Source organism: Phyllobates terribilis, unplaced genomic scaffold, assembly GCF_046119375.1.
Source record: "Phyllobates terribilis strain yellow unplaced genomic scaffold, ASM4611937v1 Scaffold_2__4_contigs__length_985480577, whole genome shotgun sequence".
Classification (NCBI taxonomy): Eukaryota; Metazoa; Chordata; class Amphibia; order Anura; family Dendrobatidae; genus Phyllobates; species Phyllobates terribilis.
Genome location: NW_027362762.1, coordinates 202,032,076 through 202,056,444, shown reverse-complemented (window position 1 = coordinate 202,056,444; position 24,369 = coordinate 202,032,076). Strand labels below are relative to the sequence as shown.

The 24,369-nt window shown below is 45.8% G+C and overlaps 1 protein-coding gene across 4 annotated transcripts in view; it reads right to left on the bottom strand.

Annotated features, from left to right (window-relative positions):
- Nucleotides 1–24,369, bottom strand: part of ADCY6 (adenylate cyclase 6) — a 217,129-nt gene that overhangs the window by 26,538 nt on the left and 166,222 nt on the right. For all 4 annotated transcript variants that reach the window (XM_073663800.1, XM_073663797.1, XM_073663799.1 and 1 more), the window contains exons 14-18: nt 22,505–22,592; nt 22,305–22,421; nt 20,985–21,143; nt 20,294–20,469; nt 2,015–2,047 (exon numbers count right to left, since the gene is read on the bottom strand). In XM_073663800.1, the coding sequence (XP_073519901.1) occupies nt 2,015–2,047; nt 20,294–20,469; nt 20,985–21,143; nt 22,305–22,421; nt 22,505–22,592 (573 nt within the window). The remainder of the gene's footprint in view (nt 1–2,014; nt 2,048–20,293; nt 20,470–20,984; nt 21,144–22,304; nt 22,422–22,504; nt 22,593–24,369) is intronic.

Here is a 24,369-nt window from a genome sequence, read left to right as displayed (position 1 = left end):
CTGCCTGTAAGCGGCGCTATCACTGGCTGCTCACAAGCATCACGTGACCCGCCACTGATGTCACGTCAAGTGAGGCGCGACATAAGTGACGTGCTTCCCGCGGTGGATGCTGGGCTGTGGGCGGGGGTTACCCCGCGAGTCACACCCAGCATCCACCGCACGCTTTCCCAATGAAAGAGGAGAGGGAGAGCACACGGTGGATGCTGGGTGAGATGCATGGGGTAACCCCGCCCACAGCCCAGCATCCACCCAAGGAACGCAGAAGAGAGAGATTCCCAGCTGCACCATGAACCATGACGTGACGTCAGCGCCGGCTGTAGCCGGGGGTCACGTGATGCCTGTGAGCGATAGCACCGCTCACAGGCAGTAACGGCAAAGTAAGCTAATTACAAAGAAACTTCTATTCTTCATAAAAATAGATTGACACATTAGTAGTGAACAACCCCTTTAACACAATGTTTTTTTTATGTAAATTATTATAATCCTAAAGATGATACTTAATTTGATGGGTCAGAAAGTGACTTACGATGTTACCACTCATTGTGGTAATCGACCACACAACCTGATTTGACACTAATACACTATGCTAAAGCTAAGTTCACAGACAGTGTTTTTGCAACATTTATTTTTGTTCAAAATGTAGGTGTTGCTGCGTTTTTGTAGCGATTTTCCGATCTTTTAGCTGTTTTTTTGGTGTAGATTACAGGTGTCTACGATACGCTTAATAACGTTAGTTTTATTCACCAAAAATGTAAAAAATACTGCAAAAATAGAGAATAACCTGTTTGCTGCTTTACCTGCAGTGTTTTTGCACTTTCTCATTGCTTTATGTGGGTGAAGAAACGCTGCAAAAATGTTTGAAATGTTTTAAAAACTGGGTGTGTAGGAGATTTCTCTATGCATTTCATAGCTTTTGCTGGTACTGTAAAATGCAGCTTCTAATTTGCATAAAAACACTGCATGTGAACATACCCTAATAAAACAGCAAAAATAACACCACAGTGCAAAAATAAACCCCAAGTTGTCTCTTCTCTAAATACTATATTTTTTGGGCCATAAGACACACTTTTTTCCCCCAAATTTGAAAGGAAAATGGGGGTTGCGTCTTATGGTCAAAACGTTACTTGCGGTTTTGGTGGAGCGGGATCGCAGGGCCCTCCCTCCTTCAGGAACGCGTTGGTGGTAGCGGCGGCAGCAGGAGAAGAGGTGAGGCAGAGCAGCTGGGGCCGGGACCTGTGCCTGGCCTGTACTTGGGCCGGTGTTGGGCTGTGAGCGGCGAAGCAGAGCGGCCTGCGCAGCTTTCCGGTGTGCGTGGCAATCTTCCTGAGGCCGTGATCTACAGGAAAACGGCCACCAGAGCCAGTGCATGCGCAAACCGGGAGCTCTGGCGGTCATTTTCCTGTAGATCACAGCTCTAGGAAGATAGCCGCGCACACCGGAAAGTTGCGCAGGCCGCTCTGCTTCGCCGCCTGATGCCGCTCACAGCCCGGCCCCAGTCACAGGCTCCACAGCATCTCACCTCTTCTGCTGTAGCCACCAGATTCCTGAGGGAGGGAATGAAGGGCCCTGCGATTCTGCTCCACCACCACCGCCTCAACTCCCCGCTGGAGCACCGGCGTCTTGCTTCCTGAAGGACCCTGCCTCCTATGACCCTCGCACCACCGCCCCCCAGGTAATATACCGTACCTATTTAGACTATAAGATGGACCCCCATCCTATAAAAAATAGAAAAAAAATATTTTCCACCCCAAAATTTGGGGTGCGTCTTATGGTCCGGTGTGTCTTATAGTCCGAAAAATATGGTATACATTACAGGACAGCACCTAAAAAACATCAAAGTCTGTGCAATTCTTTATAGAGAAGATGATTCCATAATGACGCCAACTATGAGCTGAACTGTACTGAATTTAGCAAAGCCTTCTGTGCCTTATCATTCCAGCATAATGCACATTTACACCATTACAATGCATTTTTGTAACAGTCCTGCATATATGTACATACATAAACGACTTACCATTTCTCTTCTTCTAGTGTATTATTGAAGGAACTGAAAAAAAAAAAGGATATAACTCAACTTATTTTTTATAACATTTTCAGCTATGATAATCATATTGCACATAATTTATGGCTTGATTTCTTTGCCTGTGTGGATTGAATGGGTTGTTACCGACATTTCGTGAGAATTTCATGTCAATAGCACCTTTAGAAATATATTTACTTAGAAAATTGGTGACGTGTTCAATACTTATTTCACCTGCTGTAGATGGGAACTTCTGACCGGCTTCTCTTTAAGAAACCATTACAAATTGAAATCAGTGGTATTGCTCTTAGATTGCATTTTGCAAAGGCGACCATACACATTAGAAACTTGCTGGCAAATCAAAAGTACATGTTGTAGTTCAAAATGGACAATTCATTGAATAGCTTTAGACATGCTGCAAACTTCCTTTTTACTTGTTTTATATATTCCATAGGACGCATCACTAGGTTATGCACGTTTGCACTGTACTTGTAATTAGTGGATACACATTATTATTATAGCACCATTTATTCCATGGTGCTTTACATGTGAAAAGGGATATACATAATAAAAACAAGTACAATAATCACGAACAATACAAGTCAGCGACCAGCGACTGGTACAGGAGGAGAGAGGACCCTGCCCGAGGGATGGGTGAGGATACAGTAGGTGAGGGTAGGGCTGGTCGTGGAGCGGTATGGTGGAGCGGTGGTTACTGCAGGTTGTAGGCTTGTCGTAAGAGGTGAGTCTTCAGGTTCCTTTTGAAGGTTTCCACGGTAAGCGAGAGTCTGATATGTTGGGGTAGAGTGTTCAAGAGTAGGAAGGATGCACGGGAGAACCATAAGATATAAAACCCGTGAATCCAGATCAGGACAATGCTAAGGCTTTGAAAATGTAGCAACCAAGCAACTGTGTAAAAATGAGATGATGACATTTTTAAGACTTTGAATGTAAAGAAGGAAAGTTTCTATTCCAAGGTAAAATTTTATGTACCGTATTTTTCGGACCATAAGACGCACTTTTTCCCCCCAAAATTTGGGAGGAAAATAGGGGGTGCGTCTTATGGTCCGAATGCAACTTACCGGTGGTGGTGGAGCAGGATCGCAGGGCGGCGGCGGAAGAAGAGGTAAGGCTGGCCGGTATCTGGCTGGTGGCCGGGCCTGGCCCGGTTTCTTGCTGTAAGCGGAGTGGCAGAGCAGAGTGAGCGGCATTCCGGTGGCCGCGGCCATCTTTCTGAAGCTGTGATCTACAGGAAAATGGCCATTTTCCTGTAGATCCCAGCTTCAGAAAGATGGCCGCGGCCACCGGAAGCCACTTATTCTGCTCTCTCACTCTGCTTACAGCAAGACACCGGCACCAGGCCCCCAGCACACCGCCCCCCAGGTACCAGGATCCCAGCACCAGGCCACCAGCACCCCAGGTACCAGGCCACCAGCACCCTGGCCCCCAGCACCTCAGGTACCAGCACCAGACCCCCAGCACCCCAGCTACCAGCACCCCAGATACCAGGCCCCCAGGTACCAGCATGCCTCCACTTCCGCCAGCTTCCTGAAGGACCCTGCCTCCTGTGACCCCCAGCTCCACCGCCCCCCCAGGTAAGATACCTATTCAGACTATAATATGGACCCCCATTTATAAAAAAAAGTTGTTTCCCTATTTTCCACCCCTAAATTTGGGGTGCGCCTTATGGTTCGTTGCGTCTTATAGTCTGAAAAATACGGTAATTGTGAGAAATTAAAACACTATCATGCGGATTCATAATTTCTTTCACAGCAGTTTTCTGGTTTGAAAAGTTGCTAATTTTGTGACTTTTTGCCTCTGTCTGCCTCAAATGCTTTCTAAAAAGTAAACAGGAGTTGTCAGATGGATGGAACCAGAGAGGTCACAATAGGTTTATTATAATTTACACGAGAAAGTAGAGTAAATTATAGAAACAAAGAAAAGGTGTGAGAATTTGGTGAATCTTGCTCCAGCGGATTTCTTTTCAAGACTGGCTTAAGAAATGTCAGTTTTAAAGAATCATCCCTGCTCCCCCAAGTTTATCAATTTTTATATAGAAGACTATGATGATATATATGATATGTTCTAATTGCATTCAGAGTATAATTCAATTGTATCTTTAAACATCTTCTCCCACTACAGAAAGTGGTGGCAAATGGTTAGGAGCGTTGTTGCAAGTTTCAAAACGGCTGCCTAACAAGTATTAGACAGGTTTAGGAAAAAGGAAAATGTAACCAAGTTTATCGACCTCCCCAGCGCTTTCTTGACATACAGTCGTGACCAGAAGTTTAATGTAAAGACTCGATAATTACAGAGTTGTCTCTTATTTTTAAAGACTTCTGCAATTCGCCCTGGCAGCTGGATATCGGCTTCTGGGCCAAATCCTGACTGATGACCACCCATTCTTGTCTAATCAGTGCTTGGAGTTTATCACAATTTCTGTGTTTTTGTTTGTCCACTCTCTTATGGCGGCTTCATCACAGGCTCTTAAAGGGAATTTGTCAGCAGGATTTCACACCCAAACTGTTTATATGCACATGTAGCTCTTCAAGACATAACCATACCTTTACATTGCCAGTCCATTCCTCCATTACTGTGAAATCAGCATATGCTGACTAGAGGCTGAAGGACCATGGTATATGTGAAGCCTCTGTCACACCAGCTCTATTTTCTGTGGAGAACTGCCTGATCCTGCTTGACTGACCACCACTGTGCTATATGACTTCAGGCAAATGAGCCGTAAGTCAAGTAGGAGGCGGTGGTGCTGGGAGGAAAATAGCGCTGGAGTCACAGGGTTCGGATCTACCATAGTCCTCTGGTCTCATTTTCAAATCAATACAAATGCTGATTTCCCAATATCGGAGTAAAAATATAGGGGTGTGAAATCCTGCTGAGACATTTCCTTTAAAGGGAATCTGTCAGCAGGTTTTTGCTACCTCATCTGAGTGCAGCCGTTCTGACACAATCAGAGCTGTTAAGATTTAGAATGAAGCAGAGCCGAGAAAGCTAACCCTGCCCACACCAGGCTCTCCATGTACAAAGCCCATAGACAGTGAGGTGCTTATGACAGAAGTTGGGGTTGCCGGACTAGTGTAAAGCCCCCGTCTCACATAGAAAGATCGCTAGCGAGATTGCTGCTGTGTCACGGTTTTGGTGACGCAACAGCGACCTCACCAGCGATGTCGCTATGTGTGACACTTTGCAACGATCAGGCCCCTGCTGTGAGGTCGCTGATCGCTGCAAAGTGTCCTGGACCATTTTTTGGTCGTTGCTCTCCCGCTGGTCAGCACACATCGCTGTGTGTGACCAGCGGGAGCAGCGATCAGGCTGGTAACTATGGTAAACATCGGGTTACTAGGGGCACACGCGCACCTAGTAACCCGTTGTTTATCATGGTTACGAGCCTGCTAAAGTGAGCGGTAACCTCCCGCTCACTGTAGCAGAGTGGTAACCATGATAAACAACGGGTTACTAGGAGCGTGTGTGCCCCTAGTAACCCGATGTTTACCATAGTTACCAGCCTGCTCCTGCAGGCTCGTAACCAGGAGCAGGACATCGTGGAAAGATTCTTTCCACGATGTCGCTGCTCTCCTGATCATTGGTGAGCCTGCCTGTTTGACAGCTCACCAGCGACTGCATAGCAACGCAGCAACGATCCCTGACAGGTCGTATCGTTGTTTGGATGGTTGCAGCGTCGCTAAGTGTGACGGGGCCATTACTCTCTTAGTGATAAATCCTTCAGTTAGTAAACAGCACGCAGTTTGACAAGTAACACATCCCTGAATTCTGTGTTTCAGTCTCCATCTCCTCTTGCCTTGAGTTTACATTGCAAAGACCTGCTGACTGATACTCTTTAATGGGATTGAAATAAGAGTGTTTATTATCCATGGCACCAAAATGTTAATGTTTTGTCCACCAAGCCACTTATAGTTATCGTGTTTGCGTTGTGACATGGTGCTACATTAGGCTGGAAAAAGCATAGTTCATCATCAAACTGCATTGGGAGAAGTTGCTCCTGGATAGTGTTTAGATACCATACTTTATTCATGGCAATGTTCATAGGTAAAACTGAGTGAGCCCAGGCCCTTGAATGAAAAGCAACTCCATACATGAATGGTCTCAGAATGTTTTACTGTTGGCATAAATACAGGACTCATAGTAGCACTCATCTTTTCTTCTCCAAACGATCATTTTTCCAGACGTTTAACAGTCTGAAGGGGGTTTTATCAGAGAAAATAACTTGACCCCAGTCTTCTGCAGTTCATTCCCTATACTTCCCGCAGAATGTCAGTCTGTCCTTTACGTTTTTTCTGGAGAAGTGGATTCTTTGCTGCACTTCTTGACACCAGGACAGCCTCCAAAAACCTATGACTCACTGTGTGTGCAAATGCAGTCTCATGTGCCTGCTGCTATCCCCGAGCAAGCTCTGCAGTGGTGTTGAACCAATCTGCTAGTGGAATCCTCTTCAGAAGATGGTTCTGGCAGTTGCTGGACTTAGGTATTAGGCGCCATGAAGCCTTCTTCATAGCAATTGAACCTCACTCTTTGACGTTCTTGATTGGATTAATGGTTGATTTAGGAGCAATCTTACAACCAGCAATGTCCTTGTCTGTAAAGCCCATTTAATGCAAAGCAATGAGCACTACTGCACATAAATTCCTTGGAGGTAACATTGGTTAATCGAAGATGTCAATAACTCCAAGCAGCAGCCCCCTTTAAAAGCAACCAGTCTGTTTTATAATTCAATCAAGAGAGTAATATCAGGTGCCCTTTCTCTTTAACACTTTGCATTATTTCATTGCTTTTCATTAGCTCAGGACAAACAGGTCATTTTGTGGTAGGGCTAAAATTCTATAGAAATGGAGTTTTGGTGATTAAGATTATTTTCATGTCAAGGAATGACTATGCAATTTTCTGCAAATCATCTGATCAGTCTTCACAAGTACAGTTGTGCTCAAAAGTTTATATACCCCGGCAGAATTTTTCCTTTCTTGGCCTTGTTTCAGAGAATATGAATGATAACAAAAAACTTTTTCTCCACTTATGGTTATTGGTTGCGTGAAGCAATTTATTGTCAAACTACTGTGTTTTCTCTTTTTAAATCTTAATGACAACCAAAAACATCCAAATGACCCCGATAAAAAGTTCACATACCCCAGTTCTTAATACCGTTTATTGCCCCCTCTAACATCAGTGACAGCTTGTAGCCTTTTGTGGTAGTTGTGGATGAGGTTCTTTATTTTCTCAGATGGTAAAGCTGCCCATTCTTCTTAGCAAAAAGCCTCCAGATCCTGTAAATTACTTGGCTGTCTAGCATGAATTGCGCACTTGAGATCTCCCCAGAGTGGCTCAATGATATTGAGGTTAGGAGACCAAGATGGCCACTCCAGAACCTTCACTTTGTTCTGCTGTAGCCAATGACAGGTCGACTTGGCCTTGTGTTTAGGATTGTTGTCATGTTGGAAGATCCAAGTACGTCCCATGCGCAGCTTCCGAGCGGATGAGTGCAAATTTGCCTGCAGTATTTGCTGATAACATGCTGCATTCACCTCTCCTTCAACTTACACCAAGTTTCCTGTGTCTTTGTAGCTCACACATCCCCAAAACATCAGCGATCCACCTCCGTGCTTTACTGTAGGAATGGTGTTCCTTTCATCATAAGCCTTGTTGACCTCTCTCCAAATGTAACATTTATGGTTGTGGCCAAAAAGTTCAATTTTGGTCTCATCACTCCAAATTACCTAGTTCCAGAAGTTTTGAGGCTTGTCTCTGTGCCGTTTGGCGTATTGTAGGAGAGATACTTGTGGCATTTGCACAGTAATGGCTTTCTTCTGGCGACTCAACCATGCAGCCCACTTTTCTTCAAGTGCCTCCTTATTGTGAACAGCCACACCGCTAGTTTTCAAAGAGTCCTTAGTTTTCAAAGAGTCCTGAATTTCAGCTGATGTTATTTGTGAGTTTTTCTTTGCATAGACTTGCTCTAAAAGCTATGGGCTGATTATTTATAACCGCATATCTTCAGAACATGAGAGGTGGAGTTGAAAAGATAGCTGCTATATAGAAATCAATGGCCTGTAAAGAGTTGACTAGGAAGCAAGAGTTAACTTCTCTCCTGGAATGTAACTACTACATACTCAGCCAGGGTCTGGAGGCCAAGCTCCATGGAAACCAACTGTACACTATACAAGATAAAAGCGGTTATTGCAGGAGAATAACATCAGTTAGAGAAAGCAATTCAACTGCAAACTTGCTAATTTTCATGCTGACTAACTGTCTGTATAAATACCTATCTTTAAGTCCAAACCACTTTTGTAATTGGCTTTATTATTCAATTCTCTATATACTTTTCCTAATCTTGATATTTCCTATATGTGTTTTTTTACGTTACTTCATGTGATGTTTCATTTGAGAGGAGTCTCAAACGGGACGTCACAGGAGGCTGGGGCTTCATTCGCATCTCTACAGCGTCTATCAGCCCTCCTGGAACAGGATGTCATAAAGGGGTGGTGCTGCGGACACTTACCACAGCAATTGTCACTGCCATCCACTGATGACATCCTGGTTCAGTAGAGGTGATCGAGAAGTGACCACATCTTCAATTGCTGCTGCCACAGTCACTGCTTCCAACACAGCAGTCTCTTTCCTTGAAAGGAATAGTCATCAGAGGGCGGTGAGAGAAGCAGGGTGGGTGACTTGGGCGCCAGCCCACATCTTTCATCACCATCTTTAAATGAATTGTCACAAGAGGTAGCACTGGTGTCAATCACACAGTTTATATCACCGCCCTCTGAAGATCCTGCAGAGAAGGCATGAGAGCAGCCCAGCATCCTGTGAAGTCCCGTTTGAGACTCCTTTCAAACGAAACGTCAAAGGACGTAAAGAAAAAAAAACACATTGGGAGAATTGTAGGGGATTTAATAATAAAGCTAATAACAAAACTGATTAATGCTTAAAGGTAGGCATTGGACCACACTTTTTAATACAAATTTCTGCTATAAAAACATGCAGCAAACTTTGTGAAAACAAAACTTTGTATCAGTCTCCCATTTTTGGTCACTACTGAAAAATAAGAGTTTCAGTAAAGAACCAACATAAGATTAATTTAGATCAGACCTTGGCAAGGTCCGGCCCAAATGCCACATCTGACCCTTTGGCTGTTCCAGTCTGGCCCAAGACAGCTGAGGGGCTGAAAACAGAGGCCCACAGGCCGCATCATGCCATCTGCTGCCAGTCCACACCACCTCCTGTAATTGCTATCTCCACCTTCAAGATGCGGATAGTGGTGTATTCATTGGTGGAGGAGGGACCGCCGGCTCATTCTTCCACCAATCAGTGTGTGAGCAAACAGTCGCGATAATGTCACTTCATTGCACTGCTGTTGCTGCAGAGAGTCAAGGCACAGAAGACAGGAGCAGAGGGCTGGAGAACGGGAGTGAGGTGAGAATGTTTTTTTTCCTTTCATATGTGTATGGCATGTTTACATGTATATAGAAGGCTACGTGGCGGCTCATGCTGTACATAGCCCTCCTATGTGTTGGCTCATGCTGTATATAGGGGGCTATGTGGGGGTGCATGCTATATATTGGAGGCTCATACAGTATATAGGTGTCATGCTGTATATTGAAGGCTATGTGGACGCTCATACTGTATATAGGGGACTGTGTGGGGGCTCATGCTGTATATATGGGGCTTTGTGGGGGCTTATGCTGTATAAAGGGAGACTATGTGGGAGATCATGCTGTATATAGGAGGCTATGTGGGGGTCACATTGTGTATAGGGAGGCTGTGTGAGGGCTCATGACGTATATAGGGAGGCTGTGTAGGGGCTCAACTGTGTATAGGAGGATGTCAGCATATTTAATTCTGCTCAATATTAAGTGATAATATAAATCTAAAATAATAATTATATTTGTAATATGTTAATATTAAAATTGAGCATAATTAATTTCAGCCTATTGGTTCAGCCTTTTTGTCAGTGGCTCTCATGTGGACCCATGGGAAAATTGCTCACCACTGATTTAGATGATACATCTGAGCCAATTCAAACTGCACACAACTCCTACCACTGACCAGCCAAAGAAGGGTTACAAATTCTAGAGAAGCAGCTCATAAATTACCATGCACTCATCTGTAATGATGCATACAAAGATTACATTACATCAAATTTACTCCGAAACTGGAGCGCCCGGAGGTATTCAGATTGAAGCAGATGATGTGAACAAGATGAAGGAATATAGACGTTTTTTATTAAGTTGGGGTCAATCTTGGAGGTCATGAGCGTGTGTTTAACATGCAGAACTTCCCTTGAAGATGCTTTACATGTAGATATGGCCATAGATGCAGAGTTATATATTATAGTTAATGAATAAGGATAAGCTATATAAGTTTGGACAATGAACACCCCAGATTTTACAAGTAGAAGTGGCACATATGTATCTTGAACTGGAGTTAACTGTTAGATGTAGCGACTAGTGTTGAGCGAGCACTAAAATGCTCGGGTGCTCGAAGCTCGGGCCGAGCTCACCGTGATACTCGGGTACTCGACCCGAGCAACGAGCCCAATGTTAGTCTATGGGAGACCCGAGCATTTTTGTGGCGGCACCCCCGGCAGTCTGTAGAAAGCCTAAAAAGTGCCCAAAACGATAGTGACAGTGCTCAAATGACATGGGGACAGCATGGGGATCGCCCAAGGAAGCATTTCTGACCCCCAGGTCACTGCTGTCAACAACGTGGTCAGAGGTATTAAGCCACTTTTACGGGCTCACAATAAAACGTTCAAAAACAAAACAAACTGCTTTCCTGTGAAATATGTTAAGGAACTTCCTTTCCAGGGTAAAGACTTGTGTATTAGGTAAAATAAATAACCAAAAACAAAAATACTCCTCCACACCTTGGGCTATGTTCACAAGTAGCATTTTTAATGCATTTTTGCACTTTTGCATTGCTTTCAACCGTGACAAATGCATTCAACGGGAAATGTCATTTTAACATTTTACAACCTTATCTGCCCATGTGCTGTGTGACACATGCATACAGTGCTGAAAAGACATGGGAACAGCATGGGGAAGACCCCTGGAAGCATCTCTGACATCCAGGTCACTGCCTAAAAGTGTGCCCATCAGAAGATGCAGACTTGCAACTATCCCCGTGCAAGTCCTTGTCCCAGGGCAGTGTTCAATTGTACCTCCCTCATTCCTTGCAATGCAAGCCCAAGTATGCAGCCTGCCACCCACCCACCCCCAGACATCAATACCATACTGCTTGCTTGCACTTGAAATTGGGCCTATTAGGAATGTGGAGGCGGCCGGGTGTCCATAAACGGTCCCCAGCCGCCCCTATTTGAAGGACAGCCTAACCACAAACACGTGGACAAGTGAATGTGGCCAGGGATGGTCCATCTGACTGACGCCGTCACACTGGGTTAATATTGTGGAAGCCGGGACACAGTTGGACACTGGGAGGCAACACGTCCTCCAGACATAGAGGATTGCGGGTCCTGGGTCATTCAAGCTTCAACACAAAGTTCAGAAGGTAGACAGCAGCAGTTGGCCTCCTACACAACGAGTAAATTATTCATGATCATGAGGCCATCCATCTCCTTAGCTTTCTGTTCCTTGGAATGCAAGCGCATGTATGTAGTAGCGGCTAGGCCTGAGGTGGTCAGCGTTTTGGTGCATATCCTACCTCCTCCGAGGATTGCTGTTTTTTTTCCTGCTACTATCCCAGTTCTAGGACTCCCGTTAAAACAAAGCTTCAGGTGATAAATGATGGATGAGGTAGTGGCAAAGGAGAAAGAGCAGGAGGAACAGGGACCATTCACATCAATATCAGGCCAGTCAACCACACATGTCTTGTAGGATATGTTTCTGTACCAAAAGGTGCGGTTCGGCTACACAGTTATAGGGCATACAGTGAGTGCAATGCCTACCAAAAATTTTGAGGCACTCCAATGCCCCTTGGAAGTGACATGGAGGTCAGAGGGCCTTAACTAAACCGTTTTTTCCATTTATAGCAACTGGGTCTCCTGTACACTGTTGGCCTAAGCAGTGAATGGAAGGCTTTCCAAAAATTATGAGGAACTGCAATGCACCTTGAAACAGACGTGGATTACAGAGTACTAAAAGCCTTCTACCCATTATTGGGGAGTGGGTCTCCCTTAGTGTTCGCCTATGCATTGAAAAGCAAAAGCTGACTAAAATTAGGAGAAAACGCAATGCCCGTTGGAAGAGTCATGGAGGTTAGTGTTAATTAAAAACAACATTTCAATGCCCCTTGGAAGAGCTGTGGAGTTCAGAGTGGTTTAACAATATGCTTTTAATGCCCCTTGGAAGAGTGGTGGAGGTCACAGTAGCTTAACAAGACTGTTTTAATGCCCCTTGGAAGAGTGGTGGAGGTCACAGTAGCTTAACAAGACTGTTTTAATGCCCCTTAGAAGAGTGGTGGAAGTCACAGTAGCTTAACAAGACAGTTTTAATGCCCCTTGGAAGAGTGGTGGAGGTCACAGTAGCTTAACAAGACGCTTTTAATGCCCCTTACAAGAGCCATGCAGTACAGCATATTCAAAACATTATTCCCATTATTGGGGAGTGGGTCTCCCATAGTCTTTGCCTATGCCTTCCAAAGCAAAAGCTGCCAAAAATTAGGACGGAGGAACTTGCAATGCTGGCAACACGGACCACGGTCACCCTGGTGGTATAGTGGTGGTGGAGGCTGAGGATAAGGAGAAGAGCAAAATACAGCCGAAATGAGGAACGTATACCCATGTGTGGGTGTGAAGAGGTGCATGGGAATACACCTCCCGAAATAACACAGTGGATTTGATTTTATGTTACTCTGCTGTCATTTGGTAGTGATGAGAAGTCTGGCCCAATCCAGCCCTTGTTCATTTTGATAAGGGTCAGCTTGTCAGCAGTCAGTTGACAGGCGAGTGAGCTTATCAGTTATAATTCCCCCAGCGGCACTAAAAACACGCTCCGATAACACGCTAGCGGCAGGGCAGGCCAGGACCTCCAAGGCGTACAGAGCGAATTCATTCCAAGTGTCCAGCTTGGATACCCAATAATTAAAAGGCACAGAGGAATCACAGAGGACGCTGGTAAGGTCAGCAAGGTACTCCCTCACCATCTTTTGAAACTTTCCACTCCTTGTGAGAGTACACCGCGCCTCAGGGCCAGTAAGATGAGCGGGTCTCAGAAAACTGTCCCAGAATGTTGACAGTGTTCCCTTGCCTCTGCTGGATTGGAGTTGCGTCTCTCTCGCCTGTACGCCTTGGTTGGTCAACGAACTGTGACCTCTGCTGCTAGCGTGTTCAGATGGGAATTTTTTTTTTTTTTTTTTTTAACAGCTCTGCAGCAAGGGCCTTCTGGTACTGCCACATTTTTGTAGACCTCTCCACCTCTGGAATAAGAGAGTGAAAGTTCTCCTTGTAGCGGGGGTCTAAAAGTGTCACCAGCCAGTAATGACTGTCACCCAACATTTTGACAACGCGAGGGTCACGGTTAAGGCAGCGTAACAAAGTCAGCCATGCGTGCCACTCAGGTAACGGGCAAGACTTCAGTGTCCTCAACAAGATGACGACTGACCATGCTCTCCTCCTCCTCCCCCCTGTCCTCAGGCCACCCACGCTGAACCGACGGTATGACAGTTGTACAGGTACTACCGTCTACAGCGCATGATACCAGCTCCTGTTCCTCCTCCCCTTCATTGTCCCCCAATGCACGCTGGGATGAGATGAGGCTGGGCTGTGTGTAAACGCCCGTTACGGCTTCTTGATCCATCTCATCATACTCTGGCTGCAATGCCTCCTCTTTAATTCTCTGCAGAGCGCATTTCAAAAGACAGACAAGTGGGATGCTGACGCTAGTGATGGCATCATCGCCACTCACCGTCTTGGTGGACTCCTCAAAGTTTGTCAGGATGGTACATATGTCAGACATCCAGGTCCACTCCTGAGGTCTTATGTGTGGAGTCTGACCTGAATATCGATGGCCTTCTTGCAGCTGGTACTCCACAACTGCTCTCTTCTGCTCACAAATCCTTTGCAACATGTGGAGGGTAGAGTTCCAACGTGTGGGGACATCACACACCAGTCGGTGTGCCGGAAGCTGCAAACTCTGCTGCAACACAGCAAGGGTGGCGGAAGCTGTAGCAGACTTCCGAAAATGAGCTGACAGGCGGCGTACTTTGACGAGCAGATCTGGCAACTCAGGGTACGATTTAAGAAACCGCTGAACCACGAGGTTAAGCACATGAGCCAGGCATGGTACGTGTGTGATCTCACCTCGCCTCAGAGAAAGCCACCAGGTTACGGCCATTGTCACACACGACCATGACTGGATGTAGGTTCAGATGTCTCAGCCACAGATCTGCCTGCTCTTTCACAGCTGTCCACAACTCACAAGCAGTGTGAGGTTCATCACCTAAGCTTATGAGTTTCAGCACAGCCTGTTGCCGCTTGGCTGAGGCAGTACTGCAGTGCTTCCAGCTTGTATCTGATGTGGTGATATCTGACATGGAGGCTGAACATGAGGAGGAGGATGATGCGCAGGAGCTATACACTGTGGGGGCAACTCTGACTGACATAGGGCCCGCAATCCTCGGTGTGGGGAGGATGTGTTCCGTCCCAAGGTCCGACTGGGTCCCGGCTTCCACTATGTTTACCCAGTGTGCCGTCAGGGAGATGAACAGTCCCTGGCCACAAGCACTTGTCCATGTGTCCGTTGTCAGGTGGACTCTCCCAGTAACTGCGTTGTTGAGGGCATGGCAGATGTTTTTGTACACGTGCTTGTGTAGTGCGGGGATGGCACACTGGGCAAAATTGTGTCGGCTGGAGACCAAGTACTGAGGGACGGCCAACGCCATAAGGTTGCGGAAGGATTCCGTCTCCACCAGCCTAAAAGGCAGCATTTCCAACGCAAGCAGTCGTGAAATGTGCGAATTTAGGACTGTGGTCTGTGGGGCGTTGGCTGCGAATTTGCGCTTTCGTTCAAAGGTCTGGGATATGGACAATTGAACGCTGCGGTGGGACGTGGACGTTGATGCTGTTTCTTGAGAAACTGCCATAACAAGTGAAGACTGAGAGGAGGGGCATCTTTGCATGCAGTATGGACAGGGGATTGCCTAGCACGCACAACAGGGGGGTTCTCTTACACGCACAACAGCGGAAGAAGCAGTGGTGACACCCGCTGACACTGGTTGTGGACCCTGGGGTTCGCCCCACAAAGTCGGGTGCTTTGCTGCCATGTGCCTGATCATGCTGGAGGTGGTCAGGCTGGTAGTTTTGTCACCCCTGCTGATGCTGGCATGGCAAGTGGTACAAATGGCCTTTTCGGGGTTATCAGCAGAGTCTTTAAAAAAATTCCAGACTCGTGAAGACCTACCGGTTGTACTGGCAACGTCCCTCGTGTTGGTGTTATGGGGAACTGTTGCCCGCCTTCTGTGTGCGGCCACCACTCTGCTTCTTCCTGCCTGTTTGGGTACTCTGCCTCCCTCCCCCTGTGTACTGCTGGCCTCGCTCTGCGTGTCCTCCTGCCACGTTGGGTAAGTTACTTGATCATCCACCACCTCCTCCTCCTCTTCCACTTGCGCACCACGATCCTCCTCCTTACTTCCTGGCAATTGTGTCTCGTCATCGTCCACCTCTTGTGACAAATTGCCAGCGTCGACTTCCTGTGGCCGTGGCTGTTCAAATATTTGGACATCGCTACATGGGATCTCCTCTTCCACCACTTCAAGAGGAGCAGGCGAGGGGCACAAATATGGAAATGGACCAGTGAACAGCTCTTCAGAGTGTCCAACTTTGGGATCAGTTGCTGTCTGACGACACTCGGCATGGTGGGAGGAAGGAGCATCAGGGTGAGGAGGAGTAAGCGGTCGAGACTCACGGCTACTAAAACTTGATCGTGTGGAAGACAGACCGGAGGTGGTGGTGCCCAGGTAACTGGAAGTATTATCTGCTATCCAATTAATAACCTGTTCACACTGATCAGTTCGCAATACTGGTGTTGTAGTGTGCTTCCCTAGTAATTCGGTCAAGAAGTGGGAGCGAGAAGATGTGGCTGCTGGTTGTGGCACATTTCACCTTGGCCACGGCCCCGTCCTCTACACGCACCATCACCAAAACGTCCAGTTCCACGTCCCTTGCCACGCGCCTTGCCCATTGTAAATGAAGTAAAATAGCTTACACTCGCACTATCAATGGAAAAAGGGTAATAAAAAAGAGATTAGAACCATGGAAGAGGATAACCACAGTTCTATTTCTCTGGCCTACACCAGAATATTTTAAACAGATATATTTGTGTCTGAACAGTCAGCAAGACACTATTACTGTTTTTTTTACGGAAAAACGGCCAAAAGCAGGATAATACAGAGATTGGAACCGTGGAACTGCAAAACCAAAGTTCTAGTTATCTGGCCTACACCAGACTCTTTTAAACAGATATATTGGTGTCTGAACAGTCACAGAAACACTCAATATTTTTTTTTTTTTTTTTTTTTTTGGGGGGGGGGGGGGGGGGGAATACCAAAAGGTTAATAGGACGTGTATTTGTACAGTATGACCGAGAAAAAAAAAATACAGGATTTAGATGAAAAAAAAAAAAAAAGGATTTTTCCTGGCCCCTGAGACCGGGGTTTAAGTCTTGCAAATGGACCAGCAGGAGCACAAAGGACTGTATTGCAGTGTTTGTTGGTATAACCACTGCGTCTCCTATACAGCCTGCCTGCCTGATATCTGGGATGGATATTAGTCCTGAGAAGGACTGTTTGTTTGATTTGGCAGACTTTAGAGACCCTACACTACCTATTTCGCACTATATATCTCTCCCTAACACAGCAGCACTGACCCTACACTGTCTGATCCCGGGCGACTGTGTCCAAGATGGCGGCGCCCGGTTTTAAATACTCGAGGTGACGCTGTGCGGCCAGCCAATCACTGTAATGCCCACAAACAACATGGCTGCGACATTACAGTGACTGGCTGGCAATCCCTGCATGTTCATTGGCTCTGTAAAGAGCGCCAAAAGTGCAGGGCGGAGACCCGAGCTCCCGCCCGAGTAACCCGGAAATGCTCGGTACTCGCCGAACATCCCGAGTAGTGAGATGCTCGGGCGAGTACTGAGCAGTGTCGAGCATGCTCGCTCAACACTAGTAAAGACACAAACTATTGGGAAAAACAACATTCCAGATGGCTTGATTTTTATATGTCCAATTTTTTGTTTCACTAGAATTTTATTAGGAGTCTAGTAGTGATTTATCTTTCAACTCTAATTTAACCTGCACGAAAAATATTCATATCTGTACAGGTGCATCTCACTAAATTAGAATATAAAAAAGTTAATTTATTTCCGTTCTTCAATACAAAAAGTAAAACGCATTATATAGAGTCATTACAAACAGAGTGATCTATTTCAAGTGTTTATTTCTGTTAATGTTGATGATTATGGCTTACAGCCAATGAAAACACAAAAGTCATCTCAGTAAATTAAAATCATTAACAAAAACCACCTGCAAAGGCTTCCTATAAAAAAGTCTTTCAGTCTCTTTCAGTAGGATCCACAATCATGGGGAAGACTGCTGACTTGACATTTGTCCAGAAGGCAGTCACTGACACACTCCACAAGGACCCAGAGTTCCAATTTTCATTTGGAAATCAAGGTCCCAGAGTCTGGAGGAAGAGTGGAGAGGCCACAATCCAAGCTGCTTGAGGTCTAGTGTGAAGTTTCCACAATCAGTGATGGTTTGGGGAGCCATGTCATCTGCTGGTGTAGGTCCACTGTGTTTTATCAAGACCAAAGTCAGCACAGCCGTCTACCAGGAAATTTCAGAGCACTTCATGCTTCCCTCTGTCGACAAGCTTTTTGGAGATGGAAATTTCATTCTCCAGCAGGACTTGGCACTTGTCCACACTGCCAAAAGTACCAATATCTGGTTTAAAAACAACAGTATCACTGTGCTTGATTGGCCAGCAAACTCACCTGACCTTACCCCATAGAGAATCTATGGGGTATTGTCAAGAGGGAGATGAGAGACACCAGACCCAACAATGCAGACAAGCTGAAGGCTGCTATCAAAGCAACCTGAGCTTCCATAACATCTCAGCAGTGCCACAGGCTGATCGCCTCCATGCCATACAGAATTGATGCAGTAATTGATGCAAAAGGAGCCCCGACCAAGTATTGAGTGCATTTACTGAACATACATTTCAGTAGGCCAACATTTTTTAAAAACATTTTTCAAGCTGTTATTATAAAGTATTCTAATTTACTGAGATAATGACTTTGTGGTTTCATTGGCTGTAAACCATAATCATCAACATTAACAGAAAAACACTTGAAATAGATCACTGTGTTTGTAATGACTCTATATAATACACTGCTCAAAAAAATAAAGGGAACACTTAAACAACAGAATATAACTCCAAGTAAATCAAATTTCTGTGAAATCAAACTGTCCATTTAGGTAGCAAAACTGATTGACAATCAATTTCACATGCTGTTGTGCAAATGGAATAGACAATAGATGGAAATTATTGGCAATTACCAAGACACACTCAATAAAGGAATGGTTCTGCAGGTGGGGACCACAGACCACATCTCGGTACCAATGCTTTCTGGCTGATGTTTTGGTCACTTTTGAATGTTGGTTGTGCTTTCACACTCGTGGTAGCATGAGACGGACTCTAAAGCCCACAGAAGTTGCTCAGGTAGTGCAGCTCATCCAGGATGGCACATCAATGCGAGCTGTGGCAAGAAGGTTTGCTGTGTCTGTCAGCATAGTGTCCAGAGGCTGGAGGCACTACCAGGAGACAGGCCAGTACACCAGGAGACGTGGAGGAGGGCAACAACCCAGCAGCAGGACCGCTACCTCCGCCTTTGTGCAAGGAGGAACAGGAGGAGCACTGCCAGAGCCCTGCAAAATGACCTCCAGCAGGCCACAAATGTGCATGTGTCTGCACAAACTGTTAGAAAGCAGGGTCACACTGAGCACATGTGACAGACGTGACAGAGTCTGGAGACGCCGTGAAGAGCGATCTGCTGCCTGCAACATCCTTCAGCATGACCGGTTTGGCAGTGGGTCAGTAATGGTGTGGGGTGGCATTTCTTTGGAGGACCGCAAAGCCCTCCATGTGCTCGCCAGAGGTAGCCTGACTGCCATTAAGTACAGAGATGAGATCCTCAGACCCCATGTGAGACCATATGCTGGTGCGGTTGGCCCTGGGTTCCTCCTAATGCAGGACAATGCCAGACCTCATGTGGCTGGAGTGTGTCAGCAGTTCCTGCAAGATGAAGGCATTGAAGCTATGGACTGGCCCGCCCGTTCCCCAGACCTGAATCCGATTGAGCACATCTGGGACATCATGTCCCGCTCCATCCACCACGTTGCACCACAGACTGTCCAGGAGTTGGCGGATGCTTTAGTCCAGGTCTGGGAGGAGATCCCACAGGAGACCATTCGCAACCTCATCAGGAGCATGCCCAGGTGTTGTAGGGAGGTCATACAGGCACGTGGAGGCCACACACAATACTGAGCCTCATTTTGACTTGTTTTAAGGACATTACATCAAAGTTGGATCAGCCTGTAGTGTGTTTTTCCACTTTAATTTTGGGGGTGACTCCAAATCCAGGCCTCCATTGGTTAATAAATTTGATTTCCACAGACTACATTTACCATAATGCCTCTCATTCAGAGTACATGCAGTTTCATCATATTGCACTTGCTCTGCTCAGAGTCCTATCTAAGGGCAACAGTGATAGATCAGTGACAGAAAGACTCAATGTACCCCAAGTAATGCAGCTTCAGTCTGTCTTCTCTGCCTTTTGCTTGTGATAACTTTCCCAGTCAGGATTTGCATCAACTGTCTGTCTTCCATAGTGTCTGCCTATATCTTATAGAACTATACTAAAATATGCACACAACACCCATACTACAGACAGCATAATCAAGAGATTTTTTTTTTGTTTTTGCTTTTTTAACTCTGCAGCCAAAGCACCAACTACATCACTGCTCTTCTAAAAAGCATAAATTATATATTCAGCTGCCAGGAAGGACTTGATAGATAATGATATGATCCTGGCAGATAGATTCCTGCCTACACATTAGAGGAAATACTATAAAGGTCAGTTATGTTTGCAAAAATAAAAAAAAAAATTATGCTAGAGTGCTTCTTTAATATTAAACAACTCTTTTTAGAGCTTAGAAAATAAATCTATTGTTTGTTTTAGTGAGCTGTGATTACATGGCAGGTCATACACACAGTAAAAGATTAAGACTTACAGTGCATTAGCCGTCACCAGCAGGTCATAATTGTCAAAAAGAACAACCTCAGGGGCTTCCACGATGATAATGTAGAGAATCTGGATGGCGAGCATGAGTGCTAGCTTCCCAATGCTGCTGATCTGGAGGAACACGGAGCAGGCCAGAAGACTCAGCAGAATACTGTAGTTGAAGTACTGCCAAAAAGAAAAGAATACAGGACTCTTTTGAAACGCCATAATTGTCCGGCTTAGAGCACCAGGTTGAATTCTTGTTCACAACACTGAAATGGTTACCAATTTGTAGACAAACTATCATAAATCACTCCTTGATCTTATAAAATACAGCATATACAAATATTACACATAGTTATTAAGTCAGTCAACTTTGTTATCAAACTCACTTAAAGCACCACTTTGTATTATCTCCCTGGCTCATACTCAACTGCCGCCACCTTTATCCTTTTCCAGGGTCGCTCCCGTCCTTCTTAGGTGAAAAATGACCTGCTGGCAGCGCCAGCATCTCTGAGAGCATCGTTCTGGCTCTCATAGACTTACATTGACTTCTTGTGATGTAACGTCTGACTTTGGGACAGTCAGAAGTTACGGGCACAAGATGGTGCCGGTGGACTGGAGCAGAGTTGGTAGCAGCCAGAATATGAGGATAAGAAAGTGGTATTGCCACCAACTTTATACAATATTTTTGTTCCTACCTCTGGAAAGTTGCAAGATGGTCGATCAGAGCCGCAGGGAGCAGTTTCCATACTAAGGTTATAGTTAAGCATTTGGAAATGGCAGGCATTCACAGAATCCATACTGATGTTCAGTTCTTGGGCAGCACATTCAGCGAGACTCTGGTGATTGCAGGCAAACTAATAAAAACAAACAAAAACAAGAGAATGTGATGGAAATGTCAAAGGAAATATTGGAAAGGACAATTCGGTACTACATAGTAAAATTTTGGTTTGGGCTAAATACATTGAACAGAGCTGCTGGGCACACGAGTAACAGCCCCGCAAGGTACTGCAGCACCGCTCCTGATCAACAGGGTAGGAGCTGTTCCGCAATACTTGGCAGCGTAGCTCAGTTCACTGAAGCAAATTTCAAATGATTGGTCATCAATATTTTCTGCCTGGACAAACCCTTCAATGTATAGAATGGATCTACTGCATAACAGAAAGAAACAGAAGCAGAAGAGTCCAGTGATTGTTATAAAGTCCGTTTGGATTCAGTTATGTTGATGGATTTAGAATGGAGAAAAAATAGTCCTGTATGCAAAAGTTTTTTCCATTTTAAAAACAGACCGATAATGAAACCCAGATATACCCCATAATAATCAATGGGGCCCTTCTGTTTCTTTCTGTTATGCAGTAAACCTGTTTTGCACATATACTTCCACTTGTCTTTTCCTAAAATGGAAAAGACAATAGGATTTCCATAACACAAATGTGAAAGAGCCCTTAGAAACCTACTAAATATGATCAAAGTGTCTAAATATGTTCTCACACTCCTACACAAAATTATACACTATTACATACACACACGGACATCTTAGAAACACATGTACATACAATTCTAGGAAATACGATTGCATATGGGGGGGAATCTGCCGCCAACCACACAGCACTAACTTGCTCCTGGTGTGACTGACCAACACGCTTTAAGACCCTCTCAGAGTAGAAGCAGCACCAGGTGTCGAGTGATGTTGCTTCAGCAGACGTGGGTGCGCACAGCAAGGTGTGGGGGTGGGCACGGCACGCTGTGTGGGTGCATCTCCTGTACTGCAATGCGGCCGGGCCGGCAAACCCATATGTTTAAATGTAGCGTGCCAGCCTGCAGACGCTAAAGCAATAGAGAGTTGGGCAGCCCTTAACAGATACAGGTCGACGGGCACATTTGCCTCTCTGCCACCTGACCCAGCCCGCCCTTCTCTGTGGGCCACAAAAAATTGCTTTGTAGGCAGCCTGCTTAAGACCCCTGATATAGAGGATACAAACTATTGATATTCCAAGTTAGTATATGTAGAAACTTACCATATTAACAAAGGCTGAGGTGAATACGAGTAAGATGGTGAAGATCCCAATGAGGGTGCTGTTTGTACGTGACTGGACAATCTTCCGGGACACCCGTTGCAAGATTGATGGGCACAGCTAATTTAGAAAACCAAGATCATAAACGACTTCTAGACACATTTATTCCCCTACAGATCTTTTTAATTTCAACACCTGCTCACCTTTATGCAAGAATACACAGCACACACAAAAAGAATATTGGCCAAAATGATGAAGATACTGGTGTAGACTCCGAGCATGAGGAAGGAACTGCATAAAAAAAAACACACAATTAACTAGAGTAATTCAACAATTACTATGATCTCCCCAAGGTCAACAGTTCGCAATTATCAGGTAATATCGCCTGCTTCTTCCATTCAATTATTGAATGTAGAGCTAATTGTGACTCGAAGAAAATACGATTTGTGATATTAGTTTATTGATCTCTGTAGTGGCTCAGTGTAATTTAATAAGGAAAAACATCATTGTTTCTTAAATTGATCCTTATTTCAGGTATCTGTATCATGGAGGTTCCAGCTGTTGGCACTAGTAGCTGGAGCAGCAGGGTTCAAGGATATTTCAGATGGATGTCGCCAACATGTTTTATTCTAACAGTTCTTCTTGCCACATCCATTTATAGTTATTGCAATCTAACCTGTTTCATATAACAGATGCTAAGTCAGACTCGGATATGGATACTGTTGGCTACTTGGGTCACTGGATTACATACTGTAAATCAGTAGGCGTTTGTCATTTATGGACACCAGAAGTCCACCAAAGGGATTTTTCTTGCAATATTTCTCCACCCCGATATTAAAAGGGCTGTCCATTTTAATTTTTTTTTTTATTCCAAAAGCTTTATCCAACATAAAAATAACTGTCAGCAGCAGTCACCACCACCCCCCGGACGATCGAACATCAACTCTCCACTGCTGGCAATGGTCTATGTTGATAAGGCTGAGGCCAGGCCAGAGTCAGCAACCGGGCAAGTGCCAATGCCCTGAGCAGGCGGGGTGGGGGGGCAACTCGCCGTCAGGCACCCCAGCTCGCCATGGGACCCGTGAGCGGTGCGGTGCCAGCGCCCGCTCCCCCCCGCTTGCTCAGGGCCCCGGCACAATACTTACCTCTACCCGTGCCTGTCAGAGGGTGCGGTGACGTCTTTACACCGCACTCTCTCCTGAGCAGTCACAGCGCAGAGCAGGAAGACGCCGGCGCGGGTGAAGGGTCCGGAGCAGCGGCAGCAGCAGGTGAGAAGTGAGGTGAGTATTTTTTTTTTTTTTATATATATGTATGGAGGCATGGGGCATTATATGGTGGGGGGGGGGTGTGACATTCTGCATGGGGCATTATATGGTTGGGGGGGGGGGAGACGGGGGGACAAGTGACATCCTGCATGGGGCATTATATGGGGGGGTGGGGGGGACATCATGCATGGGGCATTATATGGGGGGGTTGACATCTTGCATGGGGCATTATATGGGGGGGTTGACATCTTGCATGGGGCATTATATGGGGGGGTGACATCTTGCATAGGGCATTATATGGGGGGGGTGACATCTTGCATAGGGCATTATATGGGGGGGTGTGACATCCTGCATGGGGCATTATATTGGGGGGGGAGGTGACATCGTGCATGGGGCATTACATGGGGGGGGAGGGGGAGAGGTGAGATCTTGCATGGGGCATTATATGGAGGGGTGACATCCTGCATGGAGCATTATATGGGGGGGGGGTGGGAGGTGACATCCTGCATGGGGCATTACATGGGGGGGGCGACATCTTGCATGGGGCATTATATGGGGGGGGTGACATCCTGCATGGGGCATTATATGGGGGGGAGGGAGAGGTGACATCCTGCATGGGGCATTATATGGGGGGGTGACATCCTGCATGGGCCATTATATGGAGGGGGGAAGAGGTGACATCCTGCATGGGGCATTATATAGGGGGGGGGGGAGGTGACATCCTGCATGGGGCATTATATGGGGGGGGGGAGGTGACATCCTGAATGGGGCATTATATGGGGGGGGGGGGGGGAGGAGAGGTG